Source organism: Rhynchophorus ferrugineus, unplaced genomic scaffold (genome assembly GCF_030347505.1).
Source record: "Rhynchophorus ferrugineus isolate W39M unplaced genomic scaffold, kcgeb_rfMv2 rfM1, whole genome shotgun sequence".
NCBI classification, from domain to species: domain Eukaryota; kingdom Metazoa; phylum Arthropoda; class Insecta; order Coleoptera; family Curculionidae; genus Rhynchophorus; species Rhynchophorus ferrugineus.
The window spans coordinates 62,386,948-62,404,953 of NW_027472580.1; the positions used below are offsets into that span (position 1 = coordinate 62,386,948).

The 18,006-nt window shown below is 32.2% G+C and overlaps 1 protein-coding gene across 4 annotated transcripts in view; it reads left to right on the plus strand.

Annotated features, from left to right (window-relative positions):
- RapGAP1 (Rap GTPase activating protein 1) overlaps positions 1–18,006 on the plus strand; it is a 642,055-nt gene that overhangs the window by 429,148 nt on the left and 194,901 nt on the right. For all 4 annotated transcript variants that reach the window (XM_076398221.1, XM_076398308.1, XM_076398500.1 and 1 more), the window contains one exon: positions 9,015–9,219. In XM_076398221.1, the coding sequence (XP_076254336.1) occupies positions 9,015–9,219 (205 nt within the window). The remainder of the gene's footprint in view (positions 1–9,014; positions 9,220–18,006) is intronic.

Here is an 18,006-nt window from a genome sequence, read left to right on the forward strand (position 1 = left end):
GAGCAACAAACCAAACATATAACTGAACAAATTCGGTCAACTGCAAAAGATGCTACCCCAATAGCAAGAGAGAATTCAGAATATGAAGTACTTTACCCTCTCGAAATTATAGAAATGATAAAAGAAAAGCGAAAAGCTAGAAGAGTATGGCACAGAACCAGAAATGCTGTTGACAAAACTACGTTTAATAGAATTAGTAATCAGAAGAATCAAAAGATCAAAGAATATAAACAGAATTGCTTTCAAAAGTATTTAAGTGAATTATACCCACAAGCAGACAAAGATTATTCGTTATGGAAAGCAACTCGAAGATTTAAAAGACCAATTATTCAAGTACCGCCAATTAAAAATGATCGAAATGAATGGGTTCCACGCGACAATGAAAAAGCTGAATTGTTCGCACAATACTTAGCTAACATTTTTCGACCTAATGATATAGAATCTACCATGGATACATCTCCTGTTTATCAACCCGATGTAGATCTAAATCTAATTTCTCCAATGGAAGTTGCCACTGAAATTGATAACCTCAATTCTAAAAAGGCACCTGGTATAGATGACATTTCACCTGGATTATTGAAAGAACTGCCACGAAAAGCAATCATCATGTTGACATATATATTTAATGCCTGTTTAAGGCTGAAGCATGTCCCAATGCTTTAAAGTTGCACAAATAATTATGCTCAAAAACCTGACAAACCTGCAGAACAAGTCGAATCTTACAGGCCTATTTCGCTACTACCTGCGATATCAAAGCTATTTGAGAAACTGATATTTAAACGTGTTAAACATTTGGTAACAATACCAGATTTCCAGTTTGGTTTTCGAAATCACCATTCAACTATCGATCAAGTGCACAGAGTAACTGCGGCTATTGAAAGAGCGTTTGAGGAAAAGAAATACTGCCCTGCAATATTCCTGGATGTCTCACAAGCTTTTGATCGGGTTTGGCATTTGGGATTAATCTGTAAGATGAGCAAATTGTTACCGCGTAACTATTGTCAATTGCTGGAGTCATATTTATTCGGAAGAAAATTTAGAGTATCGCACGAAATGACATTCCCGACATTTAAAAATATCTCGGCTGGAGTTCCACAAGGTAGTGTCTTAGGACCTCTCCTGTATCTGCTCTACACTGCTGACATTCCAACAACAAAAGAAACACTTCTTGGAACCTTTGCTGACGACACAGTTATTATGGCAAAAGATATATCTCTGCCTAAGGCAATAGAAAAAGTGCAAGTGGCAGTCAACAAAATCTACAAATGGACGAAAGATTGGAAAATTCAATTTAATAGCTCTAAATCTGTTCACGTTAATTCTGCATTAAGGCGAAATAATAAAAACTTAATTATATCACTCAATGGATGCCCGATTCCTCAAGCAGAATCAGCAAAATACCTTGGAATCCATCTTGACGGTAGATTAAATTGGAAGCATCACGTTAGACAAAAAACAAAACACATTAGAACCAAAATAAAACAATTTTACTGGTTAGTCGGAATATACTCTCAACTTGATCTAAAATCAAAGAGGTTGATCTATAATACAATTATAAAGCCAGTTTGGACCTATGGGGTGCAAATATGGGGTTGCACTAAAAATTCAAATCAGTTAGTCATACAGCGCTGTCAAAACAAGGTTCTTCGATTGATTACCAATGCCTATCGCTATGTAACCAATGAAGAACTGCACGATGACCTGGAAATCAAATGGATTTGCGAAGTTGTGCAGGATTTCGCCTTAAAACACGAAAGAAGTTTACTAACTAAATCATACTAACGTGGAAGCAATACAACTGCTGGACAGCGCGCAGGATGTCAGGAGATTGAAACGAACAAAACCATACGAACTTGTGTGAACCTTTAGTGTGTAATATTAATGTAAACTATAGCTATAAGTTAATAATTAATACATAATTATAATTTTATAATTGAGGAATACATACTGATGTATTTTCTCGCTTGCTTCGATGCTTGTTAATTAATCCAAGTACATAGGAAAAGTAGTAGTAAATTAAGTGTAAATTAAGATTGTAATAAGCGTATCTAATAAAGATGTTATAAAAAAAATGTCAAAAGGAGGTTTTGCATGTCCAAAATATTCTTCTGAAAAATTGAATATGTAAAGCACAGCAGTAAAATCAATATCGATATAGAATTTTATTATCATCTGACTATTAAAAATGCCCAGTACTATATACTAAATTTCTTTTTAAAGTTTCTTTCTAAAAAAATAACAAACAAAAATATAACGTTACGTAAAATGGCCTTTATGTTGCGGCTTTGTCAACCGTATCTTAGAATATCATTAAAACTCATAATTAATAAATAGAATAGTACATAAAATAATACAATGCAATTTAATATTAGTGGGAAGTTCACGATTTGAGAAATGAGAAATGAATAACCCACATTTTCGCTTGAAATGTTAGTATTAAATTACAGAGCTGGAAACCATAACAGTCACTGTGCAAGTTATGTCATTATTTTATTAAATTATATTCAAGTTATCATCGCAAAATCGCTATATCAATTTATATAACAAAATTAAAAATTTTCTATTCCCAACCATTCATCAACAAATCGTAATTTTATGGTATAATTATATTATATTATTACAAAATTCATTTCTATTATATGCTAAATTAACTTAATTAACAAAAAAGTTTGTCTTAAACATTGTGCTACAACATGAAAACGACGGAGTGTTACGACCGAATATACGATTATAATCTAAAGATTATACGGACTATTATCAATGATATGGTGCTTAATATCTTCCGTGGAATAAATTTGTCAAGCGATTAACCCTTACTATATTTCCTTGTTCCCCATAATGGCGATTATTTAACCGGAATAAATTCAGTTTCGTGTGTAATTTTGCTGATAAGTGATATTAACTATGCCTGGAAGCTTTAAAAGTAATCTTCTCCGATTTATGCTCTTATAGCATCTTCGGAAGTAATATAATTACTTAAAGCTTAAATGTACACGCAAATTAACGTGATTTAATTTTGAATTTATTATAATTGATGGAACTTTTTAGTTTCCTGTATAAAACAAACTGAATGTGGAAACTTAACCAAAACGTATTTTTTTATCGTTTAATCGATTACTGTATTAGTAGAGTTACGAATGTACGCTTGATTAAGTATAGTAGCTCTATCTAGCTTACTATGCTTTAATAAGAGTTCTCATTCAAACTCAATAATGGTTGATATAAAATAATTATTATAATTACTCTGATCATTTTGTCACTTTAAAAACGGCATTTATTGAGAAAAATTGTACAAAATATCATTTTCTACAACCGTTTTCTATCTCTCTGGTAACATGACAGACAATATGGTGTCGAAAGAGCAATGTTGGTGTAGTAGTGATCCAATCATCGATTTATTTTCAATGATGTTAACACTTCTTCAGCCTCTTGAAACTGTGTGGCACTTAAGCCATACTGCATCGATCTGAACAAGCGGTTATGAGAAAGTACTATGTCGGGTGAGTTCGCTGGATGTGACAGAACTTCCTAGACCAGCTGATAGCGATAGTGTATTTTTACAACTTTTGCAATGTCTACATGCAAGAAAATGACTTGTTATTGTTAAAGTAGATCCAATTCTCATTAATGGTCACAGAAACTAAATTTTTGCCTCACAAGCAATGAAGTCTTGAAAAATTCAAATAAAAGTTGTTGTTGTTGTAAATTATCTGAAAGTCTTTTGGGAGTTTAATGCGAATTTTTGTCCGATATAGCAAAGCATCATGATTTTCTAAAAATTTTTGGTGTGGCCTTCTTCAGCAGATTCTTCAAATCAGACTAAAAAAGTAGTGAATGGCGAAAATGCTATTTTGTATTCCATGATTAGCATCTATATACACTAAATATCTCAATAATACTAAATTGAAAACCGTTGTTTTATGAATAGAAATATCAAAACCATCGAATTTAACAATTGTTTACATCGATACATCGTACTTTCATCAATCGATATCGCAAACACCTAGTATTATGAGTAGTTCAAATTAAACAAAATCATTATTGGATTACTATAAATTTAAATTGAGTTATTTGGTACTACAAGTGAAAAAAAAACTACAAGTATACAACCGTAAACACGACAAAGTAATTATTTTACATAACTACTCTAAGTATCAGGTTTATTAGTCGGATCCACTCCTTCCACTTTTAAAAAAATTCCATCCGAATTTAAATAGTTCATTCATATTATTCCTCTGCTTCCTTCTTGTTTCTTATAAGTAATTCAAATATTTGATCTGCCTCTATAGCTTTAAGAAGTGTGTGGAAATATAAATTTCAAAGGTACAAATATTTTATGAAAATGTCTGCAATAAAATATAAATTTTAAGACTAGATGAAACAGAAAAAACTTATCGAAAATCACCATTCTACATTTTTTTTTGATAACTTCTTTATTAGATACGCTTAGTACAATCTTAATTATAAATTAATTTATTACTACATTTCATTTGTAATTGGATTAATTCATAAGCAAGACGAGTGCGAGAAAATACATCAATACGTATTCCTTAATTATAAAATTATAATAACTTATAGTTATAGTTTACACAAAAGGTATATACTTTATATAAGTTCGTATGGTTTGGTTCGTTTCCATCCAGCAGTTGTATTGCTTTCACGTTAGTATGATTTAGTAATCTTCCTTCGTGTTTCAAGGCGAAATCTTGGATAACTTCGCAAATCCATTTGATTTCCAGATCATCGTGCTGTTCTTCATTTGTTACGTAGTAATAAGCATTGATAATCAATCGAAGAACCTTGTTTTGACAGCGTTGGATGTCTAATTGATTTGAATTTTTAGTATAACCCCATATTTGCACCCCATAGGTCCAAATGGCTTTATGATTGTCTTCTAAATCAACCTCTTTGATTTTAAATCAAGTTGAGAGTATCTTCCGACTAACCAGTATAGTTGTTTTATTTTGGTTCTAATGTGTTTTGCTTTTTGTCTAACATGATGTTATTTTTAATGAATGATAAAAATAGAACACTTTTTTTTTACTCACAGTGGATAATTCTAAATATACTCACAATAGTTATTAATAATTATAGTGTAATATACAAATATACATATGGTAATATGAATTATTTCACTAATATCTATTATATACTATTTATATCACCTGCTTTCTTGGTCATATTTCAACTCATTCATTAAACTTATTAGTATGCTATATTAATTAATAGTTCCATACCTTGAATGCATGCGTATACTGGCAAATAACAGAATATCATAGTCCATTTTCAACACATACGAAAATTATTGGTTCTAAAACCTGACGGATCATTGATCTTGCTGCTCTAATCGTTGATTCGACAAATCATTCCCGTTCATTAAGGGCGGATTGTGTAGCGCAAGCGGTTTTTTCACCATAGAAGCAGATGTATTCCATCTCGATCCAACCCTCAGTAATTCGACACCTCGCGCTAGGGGTCATTGGTTGGGCTTGGATAAGTTTGAATTTAATTAGTTGGTGAGAAGGGGTGTGTTCCAAAATGTTGAAATGGTTTCTTTAAATTAGTTAATAATTGACAATTGTCGGGTCAGTATTTGAACGTTAATAATGTCAATCGTGTTTTGTGAACCGGAACAGTTATGATAGTAGTTTTGACTTCAGTTAACTTATGAAACATAAATAAAGTAAGAAATAAAATTGAGATCATCGAAACCAAATAAATGTTTATATATTCTTGAAGAAAAATTTTTTGTCTTCTGTAATTTATTTTTTTAGAAACAAATTTATATATAGTAATCCACATTTTAATAGACAGAATTTTTAATGTGCTATATACCTTTTTTTTAGAAGAAGGTTTTGGAAATGCTAAATCAATCTCCTTTCAATATCTCTCAAGTTCGTATTTCAAATGGCTTTCACACATCCGAAATTATTGACTGATCAACATTTAATGTTATTCTTTCATTTTATCCTTCAGTTATTGTTTACTATTATTTCACATAGATCCTCATCTAGTAAAATTTCATATTCTGCATCATCACAGATTGTGAACTGAACCGAGCGTTGTATGACTTACACGACAAAATTACCATCTTTGAAGCGTTGACACTAATATTTACAGGGAAACCACTAGATAGAGCACATTCCCCTAAAACTTCTACTAGACTATGCTAACTTAGCCATTTCTATATTCTAGTTTCTTTTCTAGTTTTCCATTTTTATATTTTATATATATTTTAGTTTTCCAGTTTTAGTCATGAAATAATAATAACATTTTGAGTAACATTTTCGGAAACAAAATTGTATATACTTAATGCAGCAAAAACTGTGATAATGATAATGAAAAATAAGAATAGCCGGCTTGGTGGCACAGTGGTAAAGACGATAGCACGGTCCTCCTACTGTTGCAATAGCCGCTGGTTCGAATCCTTCTGGGGCATGGTCGTAAATTTATGTTTGTGATTGTTTAAAATTTGTGACTGTTCTAGGCAAGAGTGTAAAATCCAACAAGGAAAATGATCCCAGTCACGCCAGTAACCAGGCTGGGTAGGACCGGATGTCTTCTGGGATAATCTCTAAAGTTGGTCAACCGCCCTGTGGGCGACTTTGGTTCGAAGCCCACGTTAAACTTTAGGCCCAATCCAGATAAACTCATAGTTGGTAAAAGGAGACCGTTATTTATTGACAATATAAAAAAATGTGAAAAATACAAATGATAAAAAGGATGGCAGCGGAGTTATCTGGAGACGAGGCTTGGGCAGTCGATGGTGGCACGTCCAAACCAAACGAGGCTTGAGCACTGAATGACCGAAATACCCTTCAATAACATCCCAGATAAACGTCTCGGGGTTGCCGCCCGCTATTCGTTGTCGGGTTCTAGTTGGCGCTGCTGGCACCCCGCCCGTGTTCAACATCTGGGATTATATTTCTGGGTATTTTGTAGACCGTTATTTCACGATGTAAAATTCGACATGCCTCAAGGTCGCTACATATATATATATATATATATATATATATATATATATATATATATATATATAAATGAGGATAATTTTGGATGTCAAACCTATCAAATATTCACGACTACGATGTTTACGACTACTAATCAAACCATTCACAGTTGAATATCTTAATATGTTATTTTTATTTCAACAAATCTCCAAAATTTTATATTTCCCAGTATATAGTCTTATGAGCACCTTTAGGGTTCATATATATATATATAAATGAGGATAATTTTGGATGTCAAACCTATCAAATATTCACGACTACGATGTTTACGACTACTAATCAAACCATTCACAGTTGAATATCTTAATATGTTATTTTTATTTCAACAAATCTCCAAAATTTTATATTTCCCAGTATATAGCCTTATGAGCACCTTTAAGGTTCATCTTAGAGACCTAACTGAACACTTACAAAATCATAATTTGCCATGCATCGGAATGTGTCGTCTACCCCAGTTTTCGTTATAAGGGGTAGTAGATCATCCGATAAGATACGACCCTATTTCATGCCTGGAACAACTGTTTAGAGCCGAATAACGTTAAGTAAACGCGTGAACATATGTGTCACGACACCTAAAACGTTCACGTTAAGCTGTTAATTTTTTGATATATTTACTACATCAATCATAACCGTTGTAAATATGTAACATATTGGTATTTTACATGCACTCTCTATGAAAATAAACTGAACTGTGTTACTTAGATATACTGAAAAACTATAATAATCGTTGTAATAATTAAATAAAAATAATTTAAAATCGTATTTATATATTAACCTATTTATTTATTTACAATATTGTTTTAATTACTACCAACTGACTACTTTGAAGTACTACAATGGATAGGCCTAGTAAAGGTGCTTATGTAAGTATGAGGAAAAATAGGAATAAAGAAACAATGAGTGAAAATAAGGAACGCTTCAGGCCCTGTGGTCCTCTACCTAGCCTAGGTGACTTAACAAATATTCTAACTAAACAACAACAAAAAGTTATTATCCCAGGAATCGAACCCACGGCCTCCGTTTGTGAGCTAAACGCTTTAACCATTACACCATAGAAGTAGTTGTTTACAATATCTCTACGAAGTCTTATTTGCCATAATTAGTGCTTACAATGCAAACTGAACGGATTTTGCACTGTACGACTTCCGATTTTCCATTACATCAACTTAGAAATAACATTATACCCAAATATCTAATTATTTTAGTTAAAAATTATGTGAAAACTTTGTACGTGCCTTTGAAATTTCAGCGTTTTTCTCGATTGTCCCCCTTCCTCCTAAGAGATCCTAATTTGGTTCCAACGGGACCACCTCGGATATGCACTCTTTCGAATAAAAATAATTTTGAAAATCGGCCCACAATTGACGGAGAAATCGACGAACATACATTAAAAAATATATACATCCGAATATAGAACCTCCTCCTTTTTCGAAGTCGATTAAAAATACAGCCTTTCTTTTTTTCTTTACTGCGTCTATAGTGCTTCAATAATCTGCCCAATGGCCAATAATTTTTTTTTAATAATTAGATTTACACTATATTTCGTAAATCACTTTAACTAGTAATCTAGTGTAAAATATCTTATTCTAAATTAAAGTATATCTGTACATTAATCAGATCAGAGGGTAGGAAACGTTTTAGTCTACGCACTTCACTGACATCACTCACACTATCACTTTGTTTATTGGTTCCATAGATGTTCTATCGGTATTCTATACATCCAAATCTCTTGATTCATAGGTTCTCAAAAACTTTTGAGATTCCAGATTCTAAAAACTTATAGGCCTTTAGGAAGTGACACCTGTTAGTTTTACAGATATTCTCAGAAAATGAAAATTATGTATGTATATTATCTTTATATCCAGTTAGTAATGCCTCACCTGCCTAACCAAGTAATTTGTGTTTAGCCAAAACTACTGTTAGATTAATAATTTAATTAATCTTTGAGGAAAACGAATTTCGGAAGGATTACGGCAATATAAATCAATTTATTTTTGTTTGCAGGCGACAGCACCAGTCTGCAACCTCCGTGTCCGGAGGTAACACAACATGGCATAGTGCTAATTTGGGCCCGGGTACCCAAACTCCTCCAGGTTCCGATAGACCGGAAAGACTTAGAGGAGCAGCTGATCTTTTTGAGTTGTTGGAGAAAGCTCAACGATCCAGGATCGATGACCAGAGGTGTATACTACCTCCATATTTTAACCAGGTAAGACCAATAACTAACCTCATTGCTAAAATATGCTTAAATAGATGCAATTTAAATAAGTGCTTAACACATATTATAACTTAAGCAAGAATAAAATATTTAATATACATTTACATACAATTTAAGTCAAAATTACCTTTTTTTATGCTATTTTATCACTACCCCAATTCCCACTTTTACCTACTCCAGCTTCTTTTACAAAAATCAATAGACTATAATAATTTATCCAGTTTTTCATTTTTTAATTTTGCTTCAAGTATTTGCAATAAATATTGATCCTAAACAAAAGAATCCAATTGGCCAAAAATAAATTTACACATCACACGAAAATTTTGTTAAAATAATAGTTAATAGATGTTATAATAAAATTTTTGTTAATAAAATATTTTGGGTCTAAGCATAAAATAATGAAATATAAATACCATTTTATCAATACCAAATTTTCTGAATATTTAAACAAAATTAAATATAATCTATGTAACGTTTGTTGAGTTCATGACCGTTCTATAAAATAGAATTGTTTCGCACCACACCATGACGGTTACATGGCTCAGATTTTACACTTTCACTGTTACATCAGAAATTTGAACATTTTTATGGGCTACAAAGAAGAAATTGTTTTGAAGGTATTAGTTCAACAATAATCTGGTAATCATTGTACAGGCATATTTGTAAATCCATTGGTATCGCTAGTTTCCCAGATATTCTAGTTCTAATCACTACAGAAATGTGACCACACTCGTCCTTTTGAAGTCGGGTTTAGGACCATTCTTGGTAAAGTTCAAAAAGAGACAAGAAAATCAAAATCACATTCACTATGATGTTATAAAGTTCTTGGCCGATCTGATGTTCACTGATGATAGCACTGATACAGAAATTGAGGCTTTAAGTATATACGAATCTTATTCACGAAATATATCGTGTTATAGAGTAAGAGTATATGGTTTGAAAACTCGTGAAGACAGTACAACTAACAGATCGCCTGCTATTGCACATCTCATGGACATCCAGCTGGAACAAGAATAAGTTCACTAGGTGTTTCACACTACTTGGGATCAATAAAATTAAAAAAGAAAGTGGAAAGTGCCAAACTGTAGGAACATTTATTTTCTCTAAGATTATATTTGTTGAAAGGTTGAACAGTTTAGAACAAGAATGGAAGGTTGAACAGTTTAGAACAAGAATGGAAGGTTGAACAGTTCAACTAGAACAGAAAACAGCTAACATTTGAAGAAATATATGGTCAGAATCACAGAAAAGTTATAATACTGTGGTGTCAAAACTAGCGTATTGATTGAGAAGTAGACACTTGACTGAGTAGACAACATTGATACCTTTTTGTTTAAATTCGCTGCTCTTCATTAATGATTTTTCCCAGCTTTAATAATTTATTTTGAATGTCTTCTTCAGAAAAGGAAAATAGTTTTATCTTTTGCGTTCTAAATTTTTGATCCTCAATGCGATAAAAGACGAAAAGTGGTTTAATTACGGTCCGATTTTGCAATCTCAACAAACGACATAGAATGAAAACATGTTTCCAACTTCCAATTTCCTTATGCATACAAATGACAGTTTCCATCAGTAATAAAACAATATTGCGTTCTTTTACATTTCAGTCGGTTCCTTTTTTATTTTCATGACTTAAAAGTGCTCGCTGCGGAATAAGCAGAAGCGGCATGTTCTTAGAGAAGGAATTGCCCAAATAAACCTTTTTTGTCTGTTTATTTATAATTCAAAATCCTGAATTGGGTAGCTTTTGGTGTTATGTTTTTTTTCTTTCGGTTAGGCAAAAGGAATGGAGAAAGGAGAAAAGAAGAGTGGGTGTGGGAAATGCCCGCACGGAAGGTCTAAAAAATTTATTCATTTTTATGTTGGTTTCTCCTTTTAACTATATAAACCAACAAAAAATCTACTCGGAAAGTTATTGTTAAAAAATTGATTATTTCTGTTTTATTGTTACGGTGTAGTATGTCTTGAATTTTTAATTTGAAGTAACTTATATTGATTTTTTTAATATTATCTTCTATTTTCTAATATCTTATATTTTTATAATATATTCTAATATAATCCTACTAGATCTAGTAGATGTACGAGGGTCACAATTATATTTCGCGAATAGGAAAAAGAAACAAATAGTTAAGCTGCGAATATATTTTTATTGTTTTACAATGTACTCGCCACGATGATCGATACACTTTTGCATACGCTTAAACCAATTTTCAAAACACTTATTCCATTCCGAATGAGGTTTCTTCAAAACATGATTTTTGAACAGCTTGTTCGGCCCATGAAAATCGTTGACCACGCAGTTTATTATTCACCGATGGGAACAAAAAGAAATCATTGAGTGCCAAATCAGGGTTGTACAGCTAATAACCCATCAATTCGATGTTTTGAGTGCTCAAATAGTCTCTTGTTTGAAAGCTCGCATTGTTATGATGAAGAACAATCCGGCTTTTCTTGTTTGTTTTCCTTATTTCACTGAAGACTACTGGCAAACAAATGGTTGTGTACCAATCAGAATTTACTATTCTACGATCCTCTAGAAACACTGTTGCAATATGACCAGTTTTCCCGAAGAAACAGGCCACCATTTTCTTTGTGTGCCTTCGTGCTTCGTGTGCGAACGACTTTTGTTGGATTTGGTTCATCTTGGGACACCCATACAGTCGACTGCTGCTTACTTTCAGGCTCATACGAATATATCCATGATTCTTCACCTGTCACGGTTTTGTAAACGCCTTTCGAAGCACCGAGATTGAATTTCTTGATTGAATTGATACACGGCGGTTTTTGATGGAGCTTCATCGCCAAAAGTCAAATTAAGTTGATAGGTGCACTCTTGTTGTGATAATTCACGTCGAAAAAATGTTCATGATTCAGTTGCATTTGCATTGCTGAAACGAACCTTTCAACTAAATATAAAATAAACAAATAGCGTCCGTCGACAAATACAAACAAATCCGATACGATTATGTAAATGCCTCTTTTACAAAATGTTACTAAATTGTATTATTAAACAAATCAAATGACAATATAGCTTTAATCAGTACAATAATAATATGTTAATCATCAGTACGAAGCAGCCAGGATATCACAAAACATCTGTTTTGGGAACTTTGAAGGAATCTAAATCGGTCTCAAATGTTTATAAGTGTCTCATCTATATTAGAGACTTAAATGTGCTGATAAACAATTTTTCTGACAACTTCTCTTGGACTGAATAGTTTTGGCTCATTCACAATTAATTTAGATTAGATTAAACGAAACACTGGTTATATTTAGGTATATTTAAATATTTTTGAGACTAATGTTGAATCCTCATGGTCAGTGCAAACCGCACTACCTATTTTTCAAGCTAATTTCGGAATATATACGATGCTGTTCAGTGTTTTACAATTTTTTACACCTTTAGATAATTTTTCCTCCCTCGTCCGGATTATGACCTACTGAAATCTTACCTCAAAGATCGTTATTTTACTGTAAAACAAGGCGATGAACATACGAATAACATGCAATATATTCAGTTCCACAAGGTAGTGTACTTATCCAGTACCATTTTACTGATTATCTTCTGTACACAGTCAATCTACCTACAACAAAAATAACTAATGTGGCAACATACATAGGCTGAAGTATGTCTTAGCCTCTCATGAAGATCCAGCCATAGCATCAATGTACCTACAAACATACCTAAATCAAATAAAAATGTGACCGAAAACGTGGCGTATTAAAGCCAATGAAACAAAATTCACTCATATAACTTTTACGCTCCGTAGAAGAACATGTCCACCGTCTATATATTGATATATAATTGTCAACTCCCGCAAGTAGAGGATGCTAAAATCTTGGTATGCCCCTATATCGACGCCTAACTTGGAACAAGAACGGGGGCAAATCCCAATATGTCATTAGATAACAAGATATTACTGAATAAATCTATAATTAAGCCTATTTGGTCATATGGAGTCCAATTATGAGGAACCGCTAGCGAGTCTAATATATCCATCATACAACAGTTCCAAAATAAAGTATTGCGTGCCATTGTCGATGCTCCGTACTATGTATGACAGCAAATGTGTAGACTAAAACGTCTAACACCATCCGATCTGATTATTAGCCAGGTATAGACAGTAAGCTTTAATGTATGTACAGACATAACAAATACGTATTGCCCTCTGGCAAGATTATAGCTAATAAAAGTAATAACTAATAAGATATATAAATAAGATAATTTTTAATAGCTGAATGTGCAGATGTGTGTGAACTCTTTATAATTTGACTTTTGACGTTCTGCTTTCTGCAAGTCCGACGTGATACACCTTGTTAATATTTGGGTAAATATCTAGAAATACAGCTGAACAATATATTTTAATGTAATCCCTATATTTTGTTTGTGGTTGGTAGTATAGAAATTTTGCATCGACAATAATTCTTCTTTTTTATATTGAAAATATTTAAATATATACATTTTCAAAAAAGAAGATACATGAGTAGACTTATAAATCGACAGCAAGAATATTGGCTCTAAATATCGCTGCTTTCCACATTCAATTGACTAAAAACAAATACTTAAATCGATATTTTATATGAAGATATAAGACAATTATATGTTAATAAAATATTTCTTATTCCCCATCCAAATATGTATTATTTGCAAAAATATGTCTTAATTAACCTACTTTCTCGTACGTTGTTGTACTGTCATCCCTTGGCTGGGACAATTGACATAATTATTTTTCTTCTTACGTCAGCTACGTTCATCCGTCACTCAAAATATCGATCGACCATGAGCCAAAGAATCTCTCAATAGCAGTGTCTAATTTTTTGATTAATGACACGATATATCAATCCATCATTATGCAGTTAATAATACATATCCTCTTTCAATACGCCCATATTTTAACGCCATGTGTATTGCTTTCTCGCTTTCATTCTGTTAAATAATAAAAATTCCTTAGTATCGCTGATAAATCAAAATCATATTTTATACCGAGTTGATATTGAAAATTCTAATTAAAATCATATTAATATCGGTTTAAATAAACCAAGCTCTTACTGAAACTTAGAACATATAAATTTGGATTGTACCTCCACTAATCTTTCTCACATTTAATTATGATCATTAAATATTGAGAAATTGACTTAAAAGGTACACCAAATATTTGAGTAAATGTAATTGGGCACGTTTTAGGTAGTCCCATAGGGGAAATATAAGAAGGCATTGTTCGGTACATCCATTAAACATATTATTCCTTAAATTATCCACCCAAGGGAGACTCAAATCGTGTCAGTCGAGCATAACCGACTGAAAACCTGACTTCTCCAGCTAAAAGTTGCGGCGATATATTGTCCGGACGCTTCCTCCGCGGAGAAACTTATGAGCTACTTACACGCAGTATATGAAATTCCAACCACCTTCTGCGCCCTCAAATTGGAAACGGGAACTCAAGCGACTTGAAAAATGACGCAGACGTGACCGCATACCCTGTCACATATATTTTCACGGAAAAAATCTTATTTTTATTTATCCCCTTTACGCTTTCGTGCTATACCTCATCCATCCTTATGTGTCGATGAAGATATTTAATGCATTAACATGTATTTAATTACTATTTCAGTTATTTTAATGAATTACACAATAATATAATGGAATTCAGAAAAACATGTAAACGTTTTTATTGACATATAGCGTTGGAATTAATTAGTTCCTGTTATATGAAATCCTTAATCTTTTTAAAATCGTCTGAAATATGGAAGGACACCAGGTTGCGTGTTGATTGAACTGAATTGCTCATGCGCATTTAAATTATATATACTGGAAAAACAAACATTATATCTTAATATTACATAAAGCAAAATATTAATTACAATGAAACGGATATTTGTAAAATGACAAATATTTATCTATCGTTATCATGATCAATGCCGAAATTTAAATATTAGAGCAACATATTAAGATTAATATTCAGAAGTATTAATAAAGAATAATGTTAGGTGCTTGCATGTATTTTGATCAACTATTAACAATCAATATTGTTCAATCATTTATCATTTTGGCATAAAATCACAATTTTCAGCATTCACTACTACAGCAAGCCAAACAAATATTTTTAGAAACTTATGGTGATGCTCCGTCATATCTGAATAATCGGTTTTGGGTTTAACTGCCTAATAGTGACCAAATGCGATGTTTAAGTCAAATTTTGCATGTTTATCTCAGAGATAATATTAAAAATGAAGCCACTGTTTAAGATGTAATAATCAGAGCACAGTTGAGGAACAAATTCAGAGAGGCAGATTGAAATTATTTTAACATGTCTATTTTATGAGAGGTGAACGATTTCTTCACAAACTTCTGTCGCGCAACATTTTGGGTGGAAGACTTAGCGAACAGCTCCGAAAAAGAAATGGATCATGGATCATTAAGTTATTAGAAACTGACATTTTCCGAAGCCAGAACAGCTGACGCCGACGGCCAACTGTGACGGAATTTAGTAAGGAATTTTAATTCTGCAGCACCAACAACAGCGCATTCGTTGACAAGTGGAAACTTACCCCGAACGCCGACTATGGATTTATGGTGATGATGACGATTTAATAGTGGTAGTGTTGATGTCAATAGCATAGAACAGCCAGGTTCGAAAACAATTAATTGCAAGATTTATTGGACGAAAGTCCAGTTCAAACTCTCTTACAGATAATTTAGCAGTTCAGTCTATTGTTTCAAGACATTTATATACGATAGGATAAATCCAAAAGGAATGAAAATAGTTACCACCCAAATTTATTAAAATGCGATTTTGAAACGTTTCAACATCGTGGTTTCAAATCAGTCAAGAAAGAAGAGTTTTGTAAACCTATTGTTATTGGTTATAAAAATATTCACTACGATGATCTCAAACGCAAAAGCCATGGGTGAGTACAAGAACGCCATCTTCATTGATACCGAAATGTGTAGAGTATTATGAGCAGCTAAAACTAAACGAAACTGTTACTGCAGATGTCTATCGATGTCAGTTAAGCAAATTGGGCGACGAACTATTACAATAAGACTAGCAGTAGCAGGTAACAGAGGTAAAATCTTCTTCCTTGACAGAGCTCTGTAACATGTTCCTGATTATTAGTTCGCTGCCAAACACTCGTTCTTTTGACACAGTATCGTCACCTAAAAAAATAAAAAAAGTTGTAGGAAATAATGGAAAAAACAAATGCTTTTTTAAAGTGAAAGAATTATCAGAATACATACAAGCATTTAATAATAATCTTTAAACTAAAGTATATTTAAAATCCAAAAAAATGTAAATTTAAAAATTGCACAGTTTCGCCTCATCAATTCTAATATTCTGCTACATTATTATACCATAAAACAATTCTAAAATAATTTATTATTCCTTAACTTACTTACGTATTACAAAGTCATACAGGTCTCCTTTTTCATATATTTTTTCACTTCTTCATATAGGTATAGTTTAATAGTAATCTTTTCACCAAAAATCTGAAAATCAGTTCCTTGTATTCGCTAAATACATCTGAAAGTTGATATTTAATGGACTTAATTATATATCGCCATACTATAAATATTGGACTTTATTATATACTGATATATTGATATATTGATAACTGCAGTTATAAGTCTACGGAAGCAGAAGTGTAAAACTAATAATAGACAACTGGGCCATATCTTAGAACCAAGAACAATTAATGAAACTGAGGAAAAATTAATGTGACAAAAAGAATGCCACGATAGTTGTTAAAAAGTAATTGTTTATAAATATAATGATATAGATATAGTTCAAATGCTCATTGAATACATTTGAGTTAAATAATTTATAATCTGAAATGTCATTTAATTCCTGAAATATGATAAAAATATGTTGACAGACGGAAATAATGGATATCTAAAACAAAAATGCTAATATCTGGATGTTACGAGGGTTGATCCACATTTCATTATATCCATTGGCACTATAGATATTGATCATATTATAGCTCTTTTACGGTGTCGATTTGGCAAGAAAAAATCACTTATATACCGTCGTTTCGAAGTACCAAAGCTCACGGTCCGCGATCGCATGTAGAACCCGTGCATAAATATACATAAATAAGAGTGGCGCATTGTACGCATAAAGGCCAGTCTTTGTGAGAGCCGTTTTAAATCTACCGAACATCGCGAGTGGATCTGTGCGATCCATTGTGCTGGCGGGCCATGTGCGACGAATTAACCCAAAGATGCGTCGCATTGCGTGATTTAAAGTCTATGGCTTATCCGGTAGATGGGCTACTAAAGATGTCTCTGCAGATTATATAGAGTGTTGCTTTGAGGAACACAATATGTTCGTCAGGCAAATGCGGTTACTTAGTTTCAGTGTGGCAACTATTTTCTAAGGATTTAATTAATTAACCGACTTCGAATAAAATATGTTTAATTAAAAAATTAAACCGACTTCAAATAATAAATAAGGAACTCACTAAAAATTAAAAAATAATCAATCATAGATTTTTAAGACAAAAAAAGAAAATTTTAAAATAAAAAATGTATATAATAATCTTTGTACTAATTAAATAAAAATGAACAAAATACTTGTTTAACCTAACCACTACATGTATTTTATATTCTACTATATACACACAATTTAGCTTAATATCTACCTAAACGTATTCATCTATTTACAATATTATTTTAACTAGTACTAAGTGATCACTTTGAAGTCTGTGCCGAGCAACAAATTAAATTTGTTTTGTTCCTAACTTAATTTTATATATACGTCACAACATTTTATTATT